This window comes from Pelodiscus sinensis, chromosome 6 (genome assembly GCF_049634645.1).
Source record: "Pelodiscus sinensis isolate JC-2024 chromosome 6, ASM4963464v1, whole genome shotgun sequence".
NCBI classification, from domain to species: domain Eukaryota; kingdom Metazoa; phylum Chordata; order Testudines; family Trionychidae; genus Pelodiscus; species Pelodiscus sinensis.
This window is the reverse complement of record NC_134716.1, coordinates 4042487-4059790: the sequence shown is the minus strand read 5'-3', so window position 1 is coordinate 4059790 and position 17304 is coordinate 4042487. Positions and strand designations below refer to the sequence as shown.

At 43.1% G+C, this 17304-nt stretch overlaps 2 protein-coding genes and 1 long non-coding RNA gene across 5 annotated transcripts in view; 2 read left to right on the top strand and 1 right to left on the bottom strand.

The window, feature by feature from the left end:
* The window catches only part of POFUT3 (protein O-fucosyltransferase 3), a 22726-nt gene extending 17073 nt beyond the window's left edge, over window positions 1-5653 (bottom strand). The window contains exons 1-2 of one of the 3 annotated variants that reach the window (XM_075931332.1): window positions 5518-5653; window positions 4294-4538 (exon numbers count right to left, since the gene is read on the bottom strand). The gene's annotated coding sequence lies outside the window, so the exon portion shown is untranslated. Of the gene's footprint in view, window positions 1-4293; window positions 4539-4842; window positions 5075-5517 lie in introns of those variants that run through there. The other 2 variants (XM_025183090.2, XM_025183089.2) reach the window with 2 other exon arrangements.
* Window positions 5536-17304, top strand: FNTA (farnesyltransferase, CAAX box, subunit alpha). Its single transcript, XM_075931334.1, has 9 exons — window positions 5536-5716; window positions 6860-6945; window positions 7853-7967; window positions 9494-9598; window positions 9985-10111; window positions 10511-10659; window positions 11065-11127; window positions 14413-14584; window positions 16639-17304. The coding sequence occupies exons 1-9, from the start codon at window positions 5580-5582 to the stop codon at window positions 16759-16761; spliced, it is 1077 nt and encodes a 358-aa protein (XP_075787449.1). The 5' UTR covers window positions 5536-5579; the 3' UTR covers window positions 16762-17304.
* LOC142829788 (uncharacterized) lies at window positions 11134-14128 on the top strand. Its single transcript, XR_012904575.1, has 2 exons — window positions 11134-11821; window positions 12001-14128. It is a non-coding gene; the product is annotated as an uncharacterized LOC142829788 (long non-coding RNA).

Sequence of the window (17304 nt, the reverse complement as noted above, 5' to 3'; positions counted from 1 at the left end):
GGCAATTTATTCCAGTGTTAACCACCCTGACAGTTAGGAAGTTTTCCTAATGTCCAACCTAAATCTCTTTTGATGCAATTTAAGCTCATTGCTTCTTGTCCTATCCTCAGAGGTCCAGGAGAACAATTTTTCTCCCTCCTCCTACTGACACTCTTTTAGATACAGGCAGTCCCCAGGTTACATGGATCCGACTTACATCGGATCCCTACTTACAAACGGGGTGAGGCAACCCCGCACTAGCTGCTTCCCCCCCAGCAGACTAGGGAGACGCAAAGCTAGCGCCCTCCCAGCAGACCAGGGAGACGCGGAGCGGCTTTTCTCAGCAGACCCCTCAGCTTGAGAATAAAGGACTGAGGGAAGTGAGGTGTGGGAGAATAAAACTGAGCTCTGGAGAAATGTTTGGCTAGAGCTTCCCCTACAATATGTACCAGTTCCGACTTACATACAAATTCAACTTAAGAACAAACCTAGAGTCCCTATCTTGTACGTAACCTGGGGACTGCCTGTACTTGAAAACCACTATCATGTCCCCTCTCAGTCTTCTCCTTTCCAAACTAAACAAGCCCAATTCTATCCGTCTTCCCTCATAGCTCATTTTCTCTAGACCTTTAATCATTCTTGTTGCTCTTCTCTGGACCTTCTCCAATTTCTCCACATCTTTTTTGAAATGTGGTGCCCAGAACTGGACACAATACTCCAGTTGAGGTCTAATTAGTGCAGAGAAGAGTGGAAGAATGACTTCTCATGTCTTGTTCACAACACTCCTGTTAATGCATCCCAGAATCGTGTTTGCTTTTTTTTGCAACAGCGTCAAACAGTTGACTCATATTTAGCTTGTGGTCCACTATGATCCCTTTCTTCAGTGCTCCTTCCTAGACAGTCACTTCGCATTCTGTATGTGTGAAACTGATTCTACCTTCCTAAGTGGAGTACCTTGCATTTGTCCTTAAGAACCTAAGAACATAAGTCTAGGTATACCACGTCCACTGCTTCTCCCTTATCCACAAGACTTGTTGTCCTATCAAAGAAAGCTATTAGATTGGTTTGACATAATTTATTCTTTATGAATCCATGCTGGCTGTTACCTATCACCTTATTTACTTCCAGATGTTGCAAATGAATTCCTTAATTACTTTCTCCATTAGCTTTCCTGGCACAGAAGTTAAACTGAAGTTAAACAGGTCTGTAGTTTCCTGGATTGTCCTTTTTATAGATGGGCACTATATTTGCCCCTTTCCAGTGTTCTGGAAACACACCTGTCTTCCATGATTTTTCAAAGATGATAGCTAAAGGCTCAGATACCTCTTCTATCAGTTCCTTGAGTATTCTAGGATGCATTTCATCAGGCCCTGGTGCCTTGCAGACAACTAACTTTTCTAAGTAATTTTTAACTTGTTCTTTTTTTATTTTAACTTTTAAACCTACGCCATTCCCACTAGCATCCACTATGTTAGGCATTCCTTCATCATCAAACTTCTCGGAGAAGACCAAAACAAAGAAATCATTAAGCACCTCTGCCTTTTCCAAGTTTCCTGTTATTGTTTCTCCCTTCTCACTGAGCAATGGGCCTACCCTGTCCTTTGTCTTCCTCTTGCCTCTAATATATTTATAGAATGTCTTCTTGTTACCCTTTATATCTGTAGCTAATTTGAGCTTGTTTTGTGCCTTTGCCTTTCTAAGCTTGCCCCTGCATACTTGTATTGTTTGCTTATATTCATCCTTTGTCATTTGTCCTAATTTCCACTTTTTATATGACTCCTTTTTGATTTTTAGATCATGCAAGATCTCCTGGTTAAGCCAAGGCAGGTCTTTTGCCATACTTTCTATCTTTCCTATGCAGCAGAATAGCGAGCTATTGGGCCCTTAATAATGTCCCTTTGAAAAACTGCCAACTCTCTTCAGTTGTTTTTCATCTTAGTCTTGCTTCCTATGGGACCTTACCTACCAGCTCTCTGAGCTTACCAAAATCTGCCTTCCTGAAATCCATTGTCTCTATTTTGCTTCTCCCTTCTACATTCCTTAGAATCACGAACTCTATGGTTTCACGATCACTTTCACCCAAGCTGCCTTCCACTTTCAAATTCTCAACCAGTTCCTCCCTATTTATTAAAATCAAATCTAGAACAGCTTCCCTCCAGTAGCTTTTTCAACCTTCTGAAATAAAAAATTATCTTCAATTCAGTCCAAGAACTTATTGGATAGTCTGTGCCCTGCTGTGTTAGTTTCCCAACTAGTTCTTGTTTTATTATTTAACAGGCTAGGGGTTGTAAGAGTTATTTTGGCTATTTTGGGTTATCTGTTTTGTATGTTCTGTTTTTTTGTGTATGTTTATTCATAATCTTAAAAGTCAGAACAGCCTTTCTGTATATTATACGGGTCAGCCCATTGAGTTATAATAATCATCTATATGACAATCATGACTAGTAATACTCACTGAGATCAGCAGCACTGCATTGTTCCACCAGCTGTCCAAAACCAGTGTGAGAGCCAACCCATGGCCCAGAGTGTTTGCAGTGCAAATTGGCAAGCCAGGTGAAGACTAGGAGGGAAAACAAAGGCCCAAGTGGTAACTCGCCCAAGGATGTGCACAGTAGAGTTGCCAAACCTCCAGGATTGGCCTGGCATCTCCCAGATTCAGGCATCAATCGTCTGGTGACTATTGAAAGCAATCAGGCACATTTTAATAGGCTATTTTAAGAAAATGACCTGACCTCATGTTGGAGGAATAGCTTCAGTCAGAATTGGCAATCGTAGCACACAGTTCAATGGCAGAGCTTGGAAGGGAAGCAAATGGCCTGAGGGGCACCACAACCTCTGAGTGTCACTTAAGACTGGTCAACACTATGAGCTAAGGTCAAAATTAATCACGTTAGGCCAATTTTTTAAGCAGTGAGTCTACATCACCAAACCCATTCCACTGATTGTAAAGGCAGTTAAAGTTGGTTGATAAAATTTGAACTTGCATTGTTGACTTTGAGATAGAACAGATGTAGCACTGTTAAAGTCAATATTCTTGGATTCTGGGGGTGCCTCAGAGTGCCCAATGTGACTGCTCTGGCCAACACTTTCAACTCTGCTGCTCTCCCAGACACATAGGAGAAGCCCTGGGAAAATTTGAATTTTGTTTTGTTTGGCCAGCAGCACATTTGACCATGAATGCCCAGGGTTGCAAATGAGCGCCAGCATGGAGTTGATCAGATTGCTATATGAGGAGAGGAACCTGTGTAGGCAAAACTATGAAGCAGCAGAAGAAATCTATGCCAAAATTGCACACAGCATGGTGGGGAAAAGATACGGCAGGGACACGTAACAGTGCTGCGTGAAAATAAAGGAGCTCAGGCAGGAACACCAGAAAACAAAGGAGGCAAACAATTTGTCTTGTTCAGAGCCACAAACATGTTGCTTCTATGAGCAGTGCATGGGATTCTAGGACGGGAACCAACTAGTGTCCTAAAGCTGTCCATGGATACCTTCCAAGCAACTCTTCAGGAAGCCTCTAGTAAAGAGGAGGAAATGTTCAGCACGCAAGCAGACCATCTGAGTTCATCAACAGCTAGGATCTTTTTTTAACTTTGGATGTATTGCTGTTGGATCCTAATGGCAGGGAGGGTGTAATGTCAAAAGCTCCTCATTGAGAGATTGTGCTACTTCCTGCTATTTTCTGAGCACTGAGCATGACCGGACCCACTGAGCATGCTCAGCAGTTCTCTTGCATCCACTTCCAGAAACACTGGTTTAGAGTAATCCTTTGTAAACAACTGTTGGTGGACTCCTACATTGTTTTTAGATCAGTATTTCCAAAATGGTGTTCCATGGAAGACTGGGGTTCAGCAAAGATGAAAGTGATACTTCCAGTAGGAGTTTCTTACAATAGCAATTTCTTATTTCTGGAAATCAGAAACTGCCCCCAGGAGCATAATCCTACAGGGAGCTGTTTTCAACACAGAAATGTTGTAAACTACTGCACGTATGATTGCGCTGCCACTAGCAGCTGTTTCCTACAGTAGCACTACCTTACAATCGTACCAATAAGAAAGTGCCACCTGTAGCACATTCCTATAAAGTAGGAGCTTTCAACATTACAAGGGCACTTCACATTTGTAAGAACACTACAAGTAGTGGAAGGTGGTTGAGTTTATCTGTGGCAGCCCCTCTGCCTACACACCAGGAAGCTCCCCCGGAAGTTTAACGTGTCTGAAGATGGGGCAGGAATCCATAAAAGTGGCCTTATGCATGCGAAAGTTTTGCAGCCACTGGTCATGGTTCCATAACTGCATAACAATTCAGCCTCACCAGTCTATGCTTGTCTCACAGGACCAGAACTGGTGTTCCTCTTTGTCAACAGGACTGATTGCCGCCAGTTTGTGCCAATTTCTCCCATCAACGGTTTCGAGCATATCTGTGTTTATGGCTTTTTCAACATTCATCCTCTCTCTGGCAACCACGAGGTGTTTGCAATGCTTGCCAAAGCAGTTTGCAGATGAACAGGGGTTTGGGGGTGGTCCATGCTCGCCCAGTTATCCATTCAGGTGTCATACCTAGGGGAAAAGGGACACAAAAAATTGCTTTCACACGGGATGGAGGAAGGCAATAAGTGCATTCAGGGAGGCTGATGTTCCCAGAAACACCCACTGGAATGCTGTTGTCCCATTGGGAACCTAACCAGGGCTCCCTCTAAGCTGAGTGGTGGAGTAGTAGGGGAGAGCCTGGCATATGGACCAGCTGATTGGCAGAGCACCCACAGCGGGCATCCTGTGTTTTTATGTGTGGTGCGCAGCCACGCACGCCTCGGTGCACAGGACAAAACTTATTCCACACACAGATAGGAGCATTGAGCCTAACCCAGAATGCAAAGGGGCGGCAGGAACTGGGGGAGAGCATGGGACAGGCAGCTCTGCTCTACCTGGCGGGTAACGATCTCCCTGCCCTGCAGGCGAATTGCCGTTGAGCTGGCCCCGCCCCTCTCCCGCTCCAGACGAATTGCCGTTGAGCTGGCCCCGCCCCTCTCCCGCTCCAGACGAATTGCCGTTGAGCTGGCCCCGCCCCTCTCCCGCTCCAGACGAATTGCCGTTGAGCTGGCCCCGCCCCCTCCCGCTCCAGACGAATTGCCGTTGAGCTGGCCCCGCCCCCTCCCGCTCCAGACGAATTGCCGTTGAGCTGGCCCCGCCCCCTCCCGCTCCAGACGAATTGCCGTTGAGCTGGCCCCGCCCCCTCCCGCTCCAGACGAATTGCCGTTGAGCTGGCCCCGCCCCTCTCCCGCTCCAGACGAATTGCCGTTGAGCTGGCCCCGCCCCCTCCCGCTCCAGACGAATTGCCGTTGAGCTGGCCCCGCCCCCTCCCGCTCCAGACGAATTGCCGTTGAGCTGGCCCCGCCCCCTCCCGCTCCAGACGAATTGCCGTTGAGCTGGCCCCGCCCCCTCCCGCTCCAGACGAATTGCCGTTGAGCTGGCCACGCCCCGCCCCCCCCCGCTCCTCGTCTTGTCAGGAGCCAATAGACGCGCGGGAGGGGGGGGGTACCGGAAGTCGAGAATCGCGCGGGCCCCGCCCGAAGGAGGAGACGCTCTAGTGAGCGTCTCTCTATGGTGGGCGGCGGCGGCGCTCCCGGAAGCGTCGCTGCAGCGGCGATGGCGGAAGCCGAGGGCCTGGAGGCGCGGGACGGGGAGGCCGAACTGGAGGGCGGGGAGCCCCTGGAGCCCGGTGGCTACGTGCTGTACAGGTACCGGCCTCGGCCCGCGCCCTTGCCACGTGGAGCGGCCCCGCCCGCCGGACCGGCTCCCCTCAGCCCGCCGGGGGGGGGGAGAACGTGGGCGAGCGAGGGGCTGCACCCTAGGCCTCGGGGGGGGGGGGGGAGCGGTACCTCACTGCTGCTGCTGGGGAGCGGGGACAGGTGGGCGGCCCAAAATGGGGGGGGGGGGCGAGTGCTTGGCAGTTGGGAGCTGACTTCCTGCCACAAGAGACCTGCCTGCCCCTTTATGCCAATCAGGGATGTCAGATCCTCTTTTACACGCGTATTTACCCGGGGTCCCGCGGCTCATAGACTTTAAGGTCAGAAGGGACCATTATGATCATCTAGTCTGACCCCCTGCACAGTGCAGGCCACAGAATCTCACCCACCCCTCCTAGAATAATCCTCGCACCTAGATCTCAGATATTGAAGCCTTCAAATACTGTGAAGGCCCCAAGATGCAGAGAATCCTCCAGCCAGTGATCCATGCCCCATGCTACAGAGGAAGGTGAAAAATCTCCAGGGCCTCTGCCAATCTACCCTGGAGGAAAATTCCTTCCCGACCCCAAATATGGCGATCAGCTAAACCCTGAGCATGTGGGCAAGACTCACCAGCCAGACACCTGGTGACCCTGGTAAATATACCAATAAGGGGACTATTTACCAGGTAACGGGTTAACTCTTTATGTCCTTAATGCGGCTTGACCTAAAATGAATTGGGGTTCTGGCATGTGGTAACCCGCATTAGTCCCTTGAAAGCGTGGTACATTTGAGTATGTGGAGCCTGCGATCAGAATTGAGGTAAGAACACTCTGACCGAGGTGAGCACAGCCCAGGGAAGAAGAGCGCTGTGTACATCCGAAAGGTGGTCTTGTTCACCAGCAGAAGTTGCTCAATAAAAGATACTACTTCACCCTCCAAGGTCAAGGAACACAGTCACTGCCTAGGCTACAGCGTGACTAAATGATAGGACTTTTGGCATCAAAATTGTGCCTGTGTCATGCAAGCGTGTGGTACAGATAATGACCGCTAGGAAGAATGGTGCATTTGTAAAACTGTGTTTTTTAGGGAGGAGGCTTGAGTAGTTTTTCTGGTTTATGTTAAGCAATTCAATTGAGAAATGTACATTTGCAGGCACAGAAAAGATTGGTCTGATGTTGAACCAGTACCTCAAAATGACGGGCCAAATCCTGTGGTTCAGATCATCTATAGTGAAAAATGTAAGTTTTTAAAAAGCTTTTAAGCTGGTAAGGTGAAAACATATGTGTAATGTGTCCGTGCACCACTCAGACTAGCCTTTAATTTTCTATAATATTGTCATCTAGAAGTGAACTTTAAAAGATGAGTTTTTAATATTAAAATGGAAAATATACCAGATAAAAATATCATACACATTAGGGGTTCTTTTGAGAAATTATGTGTTAACCAACTTGAGCCTTGAACAAAACTTGTTTCACTTTGTCATGATTATTGGATATAGTTGAAATTCCAAAACTAAAGTATCGAAATGACTTTGATACTATCCCTGTTTTTAAAGAATGCTTCCATAAACTTGCATTTTTCTAGAGATTGGAGAAACCTGAGTTTGTCAAAGCTCCAAGGATAATGTTTACCTGCTTTCAACCTTCATATTCAGTATTGTCTAACATTTAAAAAAAAATCCTCTTGTTTCCTTTCAGATTTTTTTATGACAGAGTTAACAGGTTTTTAAGGAAGAATAAAGCAGGTATTAAAGCTACTTGGTAGGCAGCTACATTTCTAGTAATGTGAGCAATTAGGCAGGTGTGTCTAGGCCTAAAGGAAAATGCAGTGATAATGTTGAAGAATGTTGAGCAATAACATGGCTCCATAGTGTTCTCATGGCCATTTTGGACGTTATCTAGATGATGTGTTGAAAGATGTTTTAGGAACTGTCTAGTCTTAGAAGCTGCAAAGTACCCCAACCATAATGGTGCTAGTGAATGGTGATTGTAACAGCAAGCAGACTGTTAGAACCAAACACCTTCGAACATAGTTTTATGAAATAGTATTTGATGCATACAAAGTAGCATCAATGGGTTGCCAGCCTTAGAAATCCTGAATAGAAGATTTGTAATTGCTTTGGATAACATGCTGTCATCTGTCCAGTCAGAGATGTCTATGATTACTTTCGGGCTGTTCTGCAGCGGGATGAAAGGAGCGAAAGAGCTTTTCAGCTAACAGGAGATGCCATTGAACTAAATGCTGCAAATTACACCGTGTGGTAAGTAATGGTCTTGGGGGGGGGGATCATTAAAAATTAGTTGATTAAATTCGATTGCCTCATTTGTCTTTCAGCTCTCCTGGCAGTGTATTAGTCACAATACAATTGCCTTTCTGGGTGGCTGGGTGTTAGAAACTTCAGTGGCTCTTAAAGCTACAGCAGGCTCTTAAAGCAAGATTGTAATGCAGCATAACAAATTTCTGGGAAGTGCATCTGGTAATATAAACTTTTAAACAAGATTAGGACTAGCCATTAAAACACCCTACTGTCTGTCATGGCTCCTTCCCCACTCTGGCACGATAAATGCAGAAGTGGGGGCCAGCAAGTGTACCCCAAAGCCTTATCTACCAGGCTTTGGTAAAAACTTCCCCCAAAATCTTAAAACCCTAGATTTTTGGGAATAAAACTTCCGCTGCCACCACCCAAATATTAATAATGAGATTAGGGGAAAGATCATTTGGGAAATCTCACCCCATTATAAAAATTAGGACACACAAGTAACCACTGCCAGGTTAATAAAAAGAAAGGAGAAAACTTTTATTATTACAACAATATTCCTGTTGCAAGTGTAAAGATCAGATGGAAAGGTAACAAAATATATTCATGGAGGAATTACACCATGGGCTAGAACTTAGTTAAAAAGAAAAGCCAAACATTTCTTAAGCAGTGCCAGATATCAGATCCCATACCCAATCCATAAAACAATAAAGCCTAACGAAACTACCTAAACTTTACCCTACTTACAGAAAGTGAAGAATTGTTTCTTGGAGAGAGAGAGAGACATGCTTGTCCCTCCCTGTAGCTGCAGAGGACTCACCCAGAGAGACAAAAGGAGAAAGGAAAAAAAACCAAATTCCTTTGTCCCAGTTTGAAAGTGCCACCTAGATTCCTACTGGTCACTCCACCTGGCTAAGTGTAGTTAACCCCTTAATTCCCAGGCTGCTGGCTAACCCTCAATTTAAGATGACATGACAAATATTGAAAATGTTTCTCTTACACGCGTTCCTAGTGGAAAAACTGGAACCATTTCCTAATTGTTTCAAAGAACGTTTATAAGTAAATATATTAGCCGCTAGTTTTTTGTAATATATATTACTAAAGTAAGTCGAGAATTTTCTTTTCATACTTGCCAATTTAATTTTCAAGTAAATGCTAAACTTGTAAGACTTCTGACATCACACAAGTAGATTTCACAACCAATAACTGCTGTTACATTCCTCCCTGTATAAATTAATGCACTCATAACAGGAAATATATACAACTTATTTCATATCCAGTACACAATGTGTAGTGTCACTGCAACAGGTGTGGGGTAGACAAACCTTAAGTAGAAACTCAAAGTTGCTAAGGTCTTGGCTATCCGTCTGTTTGCAGACTTACCTATTACGGTTACCATGAGCAGCTCAGTAATGAATAAATATGTAGCAGAATTATTTGTGTCCTTAAAAATTAGTTTAATTCTTAAAGTACTTTCAACTGCATTTATTCCAGCTTAAAAAAGAAAAATGTTTGTTTCTTTTCTTTAGGCATTTCCGTAGAGTTCTCCTGCAGTCATTAGGAAAGGACCTGCATGAGGAAATCAGCTACATTACAGCTATCATTGAAGACCAGCCAAAGAATTATCAAGTCTGGTAAAATCTTTTTGGTTTCTAGAGACAAACTGTTTCACCTTTGTTCATCTCAGAAATGGACATGGTCCTAAAAGTGGGAGGTGATGATTCATCCTTCCTCCTTGGTTGGAGGCAGTTTCGAAGATGTTAAATGGGACTGGCAATGAATTTTTACAGAGTGGATATATCTAGTGGTAGTGTACTCAGAAGTTTGTCTGCTTACATTTAACCGGGTAACTAGTTACATGGGATTTTACATCCCTAGTCTGGTGACTAGCTGGTGTGGTGGTGGTGTTTTGTGCATTTGTCTTGGTAAGTATTGTAATCAGGTGGTATTTTAATACAAGTCTAATGTTCAAGCAAATATTGGAAGGGAAGCCTTTTGAATTATTGTATTTCATCTTTAGGCACCACAGACGGGTGTTGGTAGAATGGCTGAAGGATCCATCTCAAGAGCTTGAGTTTATAGCTGAAATTCTTAACCAAGATGCCAAGAATTACCATGCTTGGCAACACAGACAGTGGGTTATTCAGGTATTGTGTCCAGGTCTGCTGTTTTCTCTGTAGGGAGCATCCTTCCAAAATTGTAGAGATTTTTATCTTAAATTGAACTTTACGTGCTGATTCTTGTAGATGGAGAGAAAACAATCAAATGTGTGTGATATCAGAATTCATCTCTAAACTAACCCGTCAACGAACCAGCTCAACAAATTGCTGTTGGTGACTTGCCTTTGTGCCTTTTTTTAGAGATGGCACTAATAGCACTATATAATGAGGGTTGTGAGACACTTCCCAATTACCTCAGTTTACTACTTGGATTTCTTGAGGGACCTAGAGTGTGAGAAGCTAGGCTGGAATTCTTTTTATGAAGAAGGAAGGAATTTGTTAAAACATATCTAAATTTTTTGTGTTTTCCTCTTCTCATCATTGTAGGAGTTCAAGTTGTGGGATAATGAACTGGAGTATGTTGACCAGCTTCTGAAAGACGATGTGAGGAACAACTCTGTCTGGAACCAAAGATACTTTGTAATTTCCAACACCACGGGCTACAACGATCCTGCTGTTCTAGAGCGAGAAGTCCAGTTAGTAATACTATGTACAATTACATTTGGTGCCCTCCATTTCTCATAGCCTAAAGAAGTGGGGCACGTTCTCGAATGCTTCAGTTCCCCTTGACTCTGCACAGTCTGGGTACAGAATAAAAGCTATGGTGCTGGCATGGGTAGAAGATCTTGAACAATAATCAGGAGATAAGTATCCATGCTCATGTTACATCTAGCAGATGCCTTTAACAGCTGCAGTTAAATTGGAGAGCAGTTGTATTTTGTGCAGCTATCTGAGTTGATCATTAAAATGTCTGCTTTAGTCTGTATTTTAAAAAGCCTGCGGAGAGGAGGTTGATGTGAGTCTGGATAAAGAACTGAATATATTTCTCTCTGGCTCATTGACCTTTGACAGAAGTGTTTAACCTCTGTTTTTTCCCATAGGTACACTCTAGAAATGATCAAGATGGTGCCGCATAACGAAAGTGCTTGGAACTACCTAAAAGGGTGAGATTTGTATTTTGTATCTGGTAAGGGGGATTGTTGCGGGGTTGGTGTTAGTTGCTGGCTATTTCACTTTGAATGTGTCATGCCTAAAAGTACAGGAAACCTTTGCCATTTGCGGTGGATGCTATTTGTGGGGCTAGACAGCCGCTGCCCCCCTCCTAGGCTGGGACAGGAGTCCCACAAATATGTGGAACCACAAATAGTGATTCTGCAAATTGTGAGGGTCTCTTGTATATACAGCTTTAGGAGAACTGAAAAGCAATTATCTAAATCAGCTTGAAATATACCCACAGAAAGGGGCAATATGATAACCTCCAAATCCACTTGCCATATAATTACTGACTAAGTAGCTTTGGCCAGGGGATAATGAATACTTGAAAGTGCACTACACAGCAGATTGTTTCTATTTGCTGGATCCAAAAAAGTCAGTCCTTTAAAATAGCCTATAAATAACTTGATTGTCGGGGTGCTGACGGTGTACTAGCCTCTCTACAAACCACCAGATGATGCTCTGTAGAGAATGAAAAGTCTTTGATAGTACAGAACTTGGAAAGAGAAATGGTAGCATATAGTAAGTTGGTTGACTGGAGTCAAGTGCATCTGCTTTTGGGGCCTCTTCTGACTGAGTTGGGTGGCATAGTCAGCTTTCTGATTACTTTCATTAGCGCGTACTGAGTGTGTTTCCAGAATCCTTGTTAGAGATGCACTGAAGAAAAAACTGACTTTGGTCTGATCTTGAAGGGTTAGAGTTCTGCATCATATAATGCCAACCTGCTCCTACACTTCCTGCACATACATTTTCCACTGGCCCATCCTAGCTGTGCTGAAATGTTCAGTTTCTGAAACTGAACTCAATTCCTCAGATGGGGATAGGAAAGAGATGGGATGGCAGTGTCCCAACAGCTTAAAATATTTTCACAGTAGTAGAGGAAAGCAGTTGAATCTTTTCACTTGAACTTGCTCATCTCTCTGTGGGCATATTAATAATGAAGGGATATGTGGCATAAGACCACCAAAAGTTGACTTAAAAAGAAAGGCAAAATAATATTATTAGACTGCTCTGGCTATGCATTGGGAGAATGTTGATTAAAGGCATCTGTATCACTGTGCTCTTGAGATGTTCATCAGTAGCTTTCTAAAGCTGTGGCTTTTCAGCCTGTGGCCAAGAGACCCCTGGGGTTCTGCAGACTAAGATTTCCAAAGTGGTCCACATCTCCATTTGAAATTGTTTAGGGGCCCACAAATGAAAGACCGAAAACCACTTGCTATAGCAAAGCTGTCTTGTTGCTGTATTGAACTACATTTATTACCCTCTGTGGGCTATAAGGTTAAATTGCTTGCCTGCCATACCAGATAATATGCCTTTCTTGGGTGATTCATACTAATTATTATTGGATCCAGTATATAAATATAGTATACATTATAAGGTATTCATGGTTATCTGTAGTATCAAGCTGTAATGAAAAACCTACAGATCTGGATCCTATATGAACAGCTAACACATTTTAAAGTAAGTTAGCATAAGCGACTTTTTCCTAGATACAGTGCTTACTCGGATACTCCTCAGCTTTGGTGTACTGAATAGGGGAACTAAACATAAAATAGATGAACTGGCTCAGATGTCAGAATCAGTCAGTGACCGCAAAAGGACAGCAGGGCAGAGAAGCTGCTAGAAAGGCCAGAGGTAGTAGTTTCAGGAACGAGATAAACTTTATTAATATGTAGTGATAAGCGTCATAATTTACTAGTCTGTAGCATAAATGTGCCCATAAAATTCTTTGAGTGAGGAAATAAAATATGGGCATTGTAGGTTGGGTCAGATTCAAGCAATGACCAGACCCTATAAAATACCCGTGCAGCGGGTAGGGTTAGGGTAGGTGGTGGTACTTTAAAAAACAACAACAAATGGTCTGGTAGTACTTTATAGACTAACAAAACATGTAGATGGTATCATGAGCTTTCGTGGGCACAGCCCACTTCTTCAGATGACCTGAGTTATGAGTTTGGGATGTGAAAACTTGAAATAAATAGGGGGAAGGGAAGCGGCAGAGAGAGAAAAAGGGAGGGGTTTAGAAGACAGCTCCTATTTATTTTGAGTTTTTATATCCCAAACTCATAACTCCGGTCATCTACAGAAGTCAGTTATGCCCACGAAAGCTCATGATACCATCTACGGCTACGTCTACACTGGCAGCTTCTTGCGCAAGAACTCTTTTGCAGAAGAGTTCTTGTGCAAAAACTCTTCCATAAGAGAGCATCTACACTGGCATGTGCTTTTGCGCAAGAGATGTGCTTTTGCACAAGAGCATCCATGCCAGTGTAGACGCTCTCTTGCGCAAGGAAGTTCTGATGGCCATTTTAACCATAGTGTTTTCTTGTGCGAGAAATTCATGTTTGCCTGTCTACACTGGCCTCTTCTGGAAGAGCTCTTGCGCAAAAGGGCTTCTTCCTGAGCGGGTGCATCAGAGTTCTGGTGCCAGAAGCCCTGATTTTATATATTAGAACGTCAGTTTACTTGCACAAGAACACGCGGCAGTGTAGACAGGCAGCAAGTTTTTGCGCAAGAGCGGTCGCTTTTGCACGAGATGGTGCCAGTGTAGACACAGCCTACATGTTTTGTTAATCTATAAAGTGCAACCAGACCATTTATTTTTTTCTGTAACAGACTAACTTGGCAACCCCCTGATACTCCTGGGTCATCTTAGTTTGTTGTTAGTTCTTCTTTGCTGCTTGTTGGCTTATCTTTCACAATATAGCTTAGCCACTCCACACTCTACCCGTCTGGACCTTCAACTTCATTGGGCATGCCAGGGACAAGGCTGGCCCTATGTTTCCTGACGCCAGGCCTTCAGGAAGGGGTATGAGTATGCTAGATTAAGCAATTCTTTGTATTAGTAATGTGACCAGAGGGAGTCCTCAAATTGTATTCTGTTCTGATAACTTTATGCTTTTTGATGTTTGCAACTGTTTAACATTTATTTTAATAAAGGTTTTTAATGACTCGGTATTGTCCTTGACTTGTTCGCAGTTTGAATGCCCCACCACATTCCCTGAAACTCCCCTTCCGAGAGTTCCGCTCTCTGGCTTCTCTCTCTCTTTCTGTAACGTATTTTGGGACAAGAACCTAAATATCTTCCATAACCCCATACCCATTAAATTCAGGTCGACACCTCTGCCTTTTTTTACTATTTATAGCTCCTATTAGACTAAAATCTTCAGAAAAAGCCAAAACTTGCTTAAGTTTTAGTCAGAGTTGCCAGCAGTACTTGTTAATCTCTGTTTCAGAATTCTGCAGGATCATGGTCTTTCCAAATATCAAAATCTATTAGAGCAACTGCTGGATTTACAGCCAAGCCACAGTTCTCCCTACCTGATTGCCTTCCTTGTGGATATATATGAAGACATGCTAGAAAACCAGTGTGACAACAAGGAAGAAACACTAAACAAAGCATTAGAGGTGAGTTGAGAGCTCAATTTCTTCACCCCAGGGAGTTGTCCAGCTGAATCTATTACCACAGAAAGCAAAGGCTAGATTATTTAATTGAAAAGCTCTCTTGTAAAATAGAGCTGTACATTAACTGCACAGTTATTGGGTGGTGATGATTACTATAAGTAGCTGTTTCCATGCGCTGTGGTTTAGTAAATTGTTAGTGTGTGGAATCAGTTTACTACTTCTCATTCTACTGAAGAGAAATCCTTAGGCACTCAAAGTTCATGGATGCTGGTGAGTTGTCCTTTTCCTTCACTCCCAAAGCATCTAATGCTCATTAGCAATGTCCTCTCGCTAACTGTACGGTACATGAATCCTCACCCTCTGACATCATCCAGTCTGTTTGCGAGAATTTTTATAGTAGCTTGCCAGCAACATAGCTCACCTTCGTTCCACTTGACAGAAGCAAAGTGTAGAAACATCCCAAACATTAAATGCTAATAAGCAAAGAACCCAAACAAGCTTTCAAATTGCTGATAGAGCAGTTTTGTTTTGTTTTTTAAATTATTTTGTTTAAGTTCCTAACATGCTTGCTCTGCCCTCTGCATAATTTAGCAGACGGCTCTCTTTAGACTCAAAATAATTGACATATGTATATGGAGAAACCTTCAGCTTCCTGGTCCACAAGACTGATGGAGCAGAACTCACCATGGCTCTTGAAGAGCTTTTTTACACCTAAGAGTAACAACACTGTAATTTAGCAGGAGGTGGATTCCCTGTATAGACTTATAGGCTCCCCATACTGCGTCTACAGATTACTTTCTGCAGCTGTAGATTCCAGCGGTGCTCTTCAGAAACCCTTTTAATTGTGTCTGGTCCGATAGAACTCAGGCATTTGCCTTGTGCTGCTACTGCAGTACTTCACTACCTTGCTCTCAGCATTAAGAACATAAGACCGGCCGCACTGGGTCAGACCAAAAATCTATCTAGCCCAATATTCTGTCTTCCTACAGTGGCCTATGACAGGTGCTCAGAGGAACGAACAGAACAGGTAGTCATCAAGTGATCCCTCTCCTGTAGTCCATTTCCAGACTCTGACAAACAGAGGCTAGGGACACCATTCCTGCCTGTCCTGGCTAATAGCCATTAATGGACCTAACCTCCATGAATTTATCTAGCTCTTTTGAATCCAGTTATAGTTTTGGCCTTCACAACAATCTCAGGCAAGGGGTGCCATTGACTCTGCTCATTGTGTAAAGAAAAACTTCTTTTTGGTTCTTTTAAACCTACAGTCTATTAACATGACGTTTAACCAAATGGAAGTTCTTCTGTCACGAGGAGTACATAACACTTCCTTATTTACTTTTACCATACTAGCCATGATCTTATAGACCTATCACATCTCCCCATAGACATTTTTTTCCAAGATGAAAAGTCACTCTTATTAATCTCTTTTTGTATGGAAGTTGTTTCATATCACTTATTTTTGTTGCCTTTTTCTAAACCTTTTCCAATTACAATATCTTTTTTTGAGATCAGGGCAAATACACTCAAATCTACATGCATTATTCAAGATGTACCATGGATTTATACCATTTATCCTTCACAGTTCACAGGCACCAAAATGTGCCTTGACACCTTAAAATTTCATGCCTCTTAACTGTCTGCACTGTTCTGTTAATCACTGGCGCGCGCTCTCGCTCTCGAAGTTGGTGGTACCAAAACCTGGCTCATCAAATGAGCTGGATGGAACATTTGAAGGGCATTATTTATGCCTGTGGGATGGAGCACAATATCTGATGTCCCATAAGGGGAAGATAGTGGGGTGTACAGAAAGCTATGAGTTAACCTACAACTGGAGAGCCAAACTTCTGTTGGGCATTAACTGTAGAGATCATTGATTGTGTTTTAGGAAGATGCATTCATCAAAAGTGTACTGATGCTGGTACGAAACTTGTGAATGAAAAGCCATGCTTTGCTTGCTGAAGAGAAGGCCTTGCTTAATACGTATTATGAATATTTATTTTTAAGGACTTTTAACGTTTGGCTTAATATATTTCAACTTTGTAACTTTTCCTTAGTTATGTGAAATTCTGGCTAACGAAAAAGACACAATACGAAAGGAATATTGGAGGTATATTGGGAGGTCCCTTCAGAAGGAGCACGGCACTGAACCAAGCTTGCATACAGATAAGCAGCAATAACTGCATGTGGAAGAAGATGGTGTGTCAAGCTCTAAGATGCTTGTAAAGAAACTCCCAACTGCAGGGAGGGGACACAAGCCAGTATAAACTTAGATATACTGTTACCCGCTGCCTGAGTATGATGTAACAGTGTGCACTGCACAGGTATTACTCTTAACAGGAACTGAGTTTGGAGTGTTCAGTATAACACAATCCCCTTTGGTCACTGCTGCTACTGACAATAGCTATAGGTAGATCAAAATTAATTTGACTTGAAATATGCCAAATAAAGGACTTATTTCTTAATAGAAAATACATAATGCTCTCTCACGTTTTAGCCGAATCCACTCTAGCCCCCCTTCCTAATACAGATTACCTGCAATGAATTAAGTCCTGTATGTAATGGTTATAAAGCTGCTTAATTTTAGTTACTTTAAGCAGAGGAAGGCAATTGTTGCTATAGGACAGAACAGCTCTGCAACAGCAACAAAATTATGCTATGATTGTACCCAACTAATGCCAACAACCTGGTTTTATAATAAAAGTGTAGATATATTTCAAGTA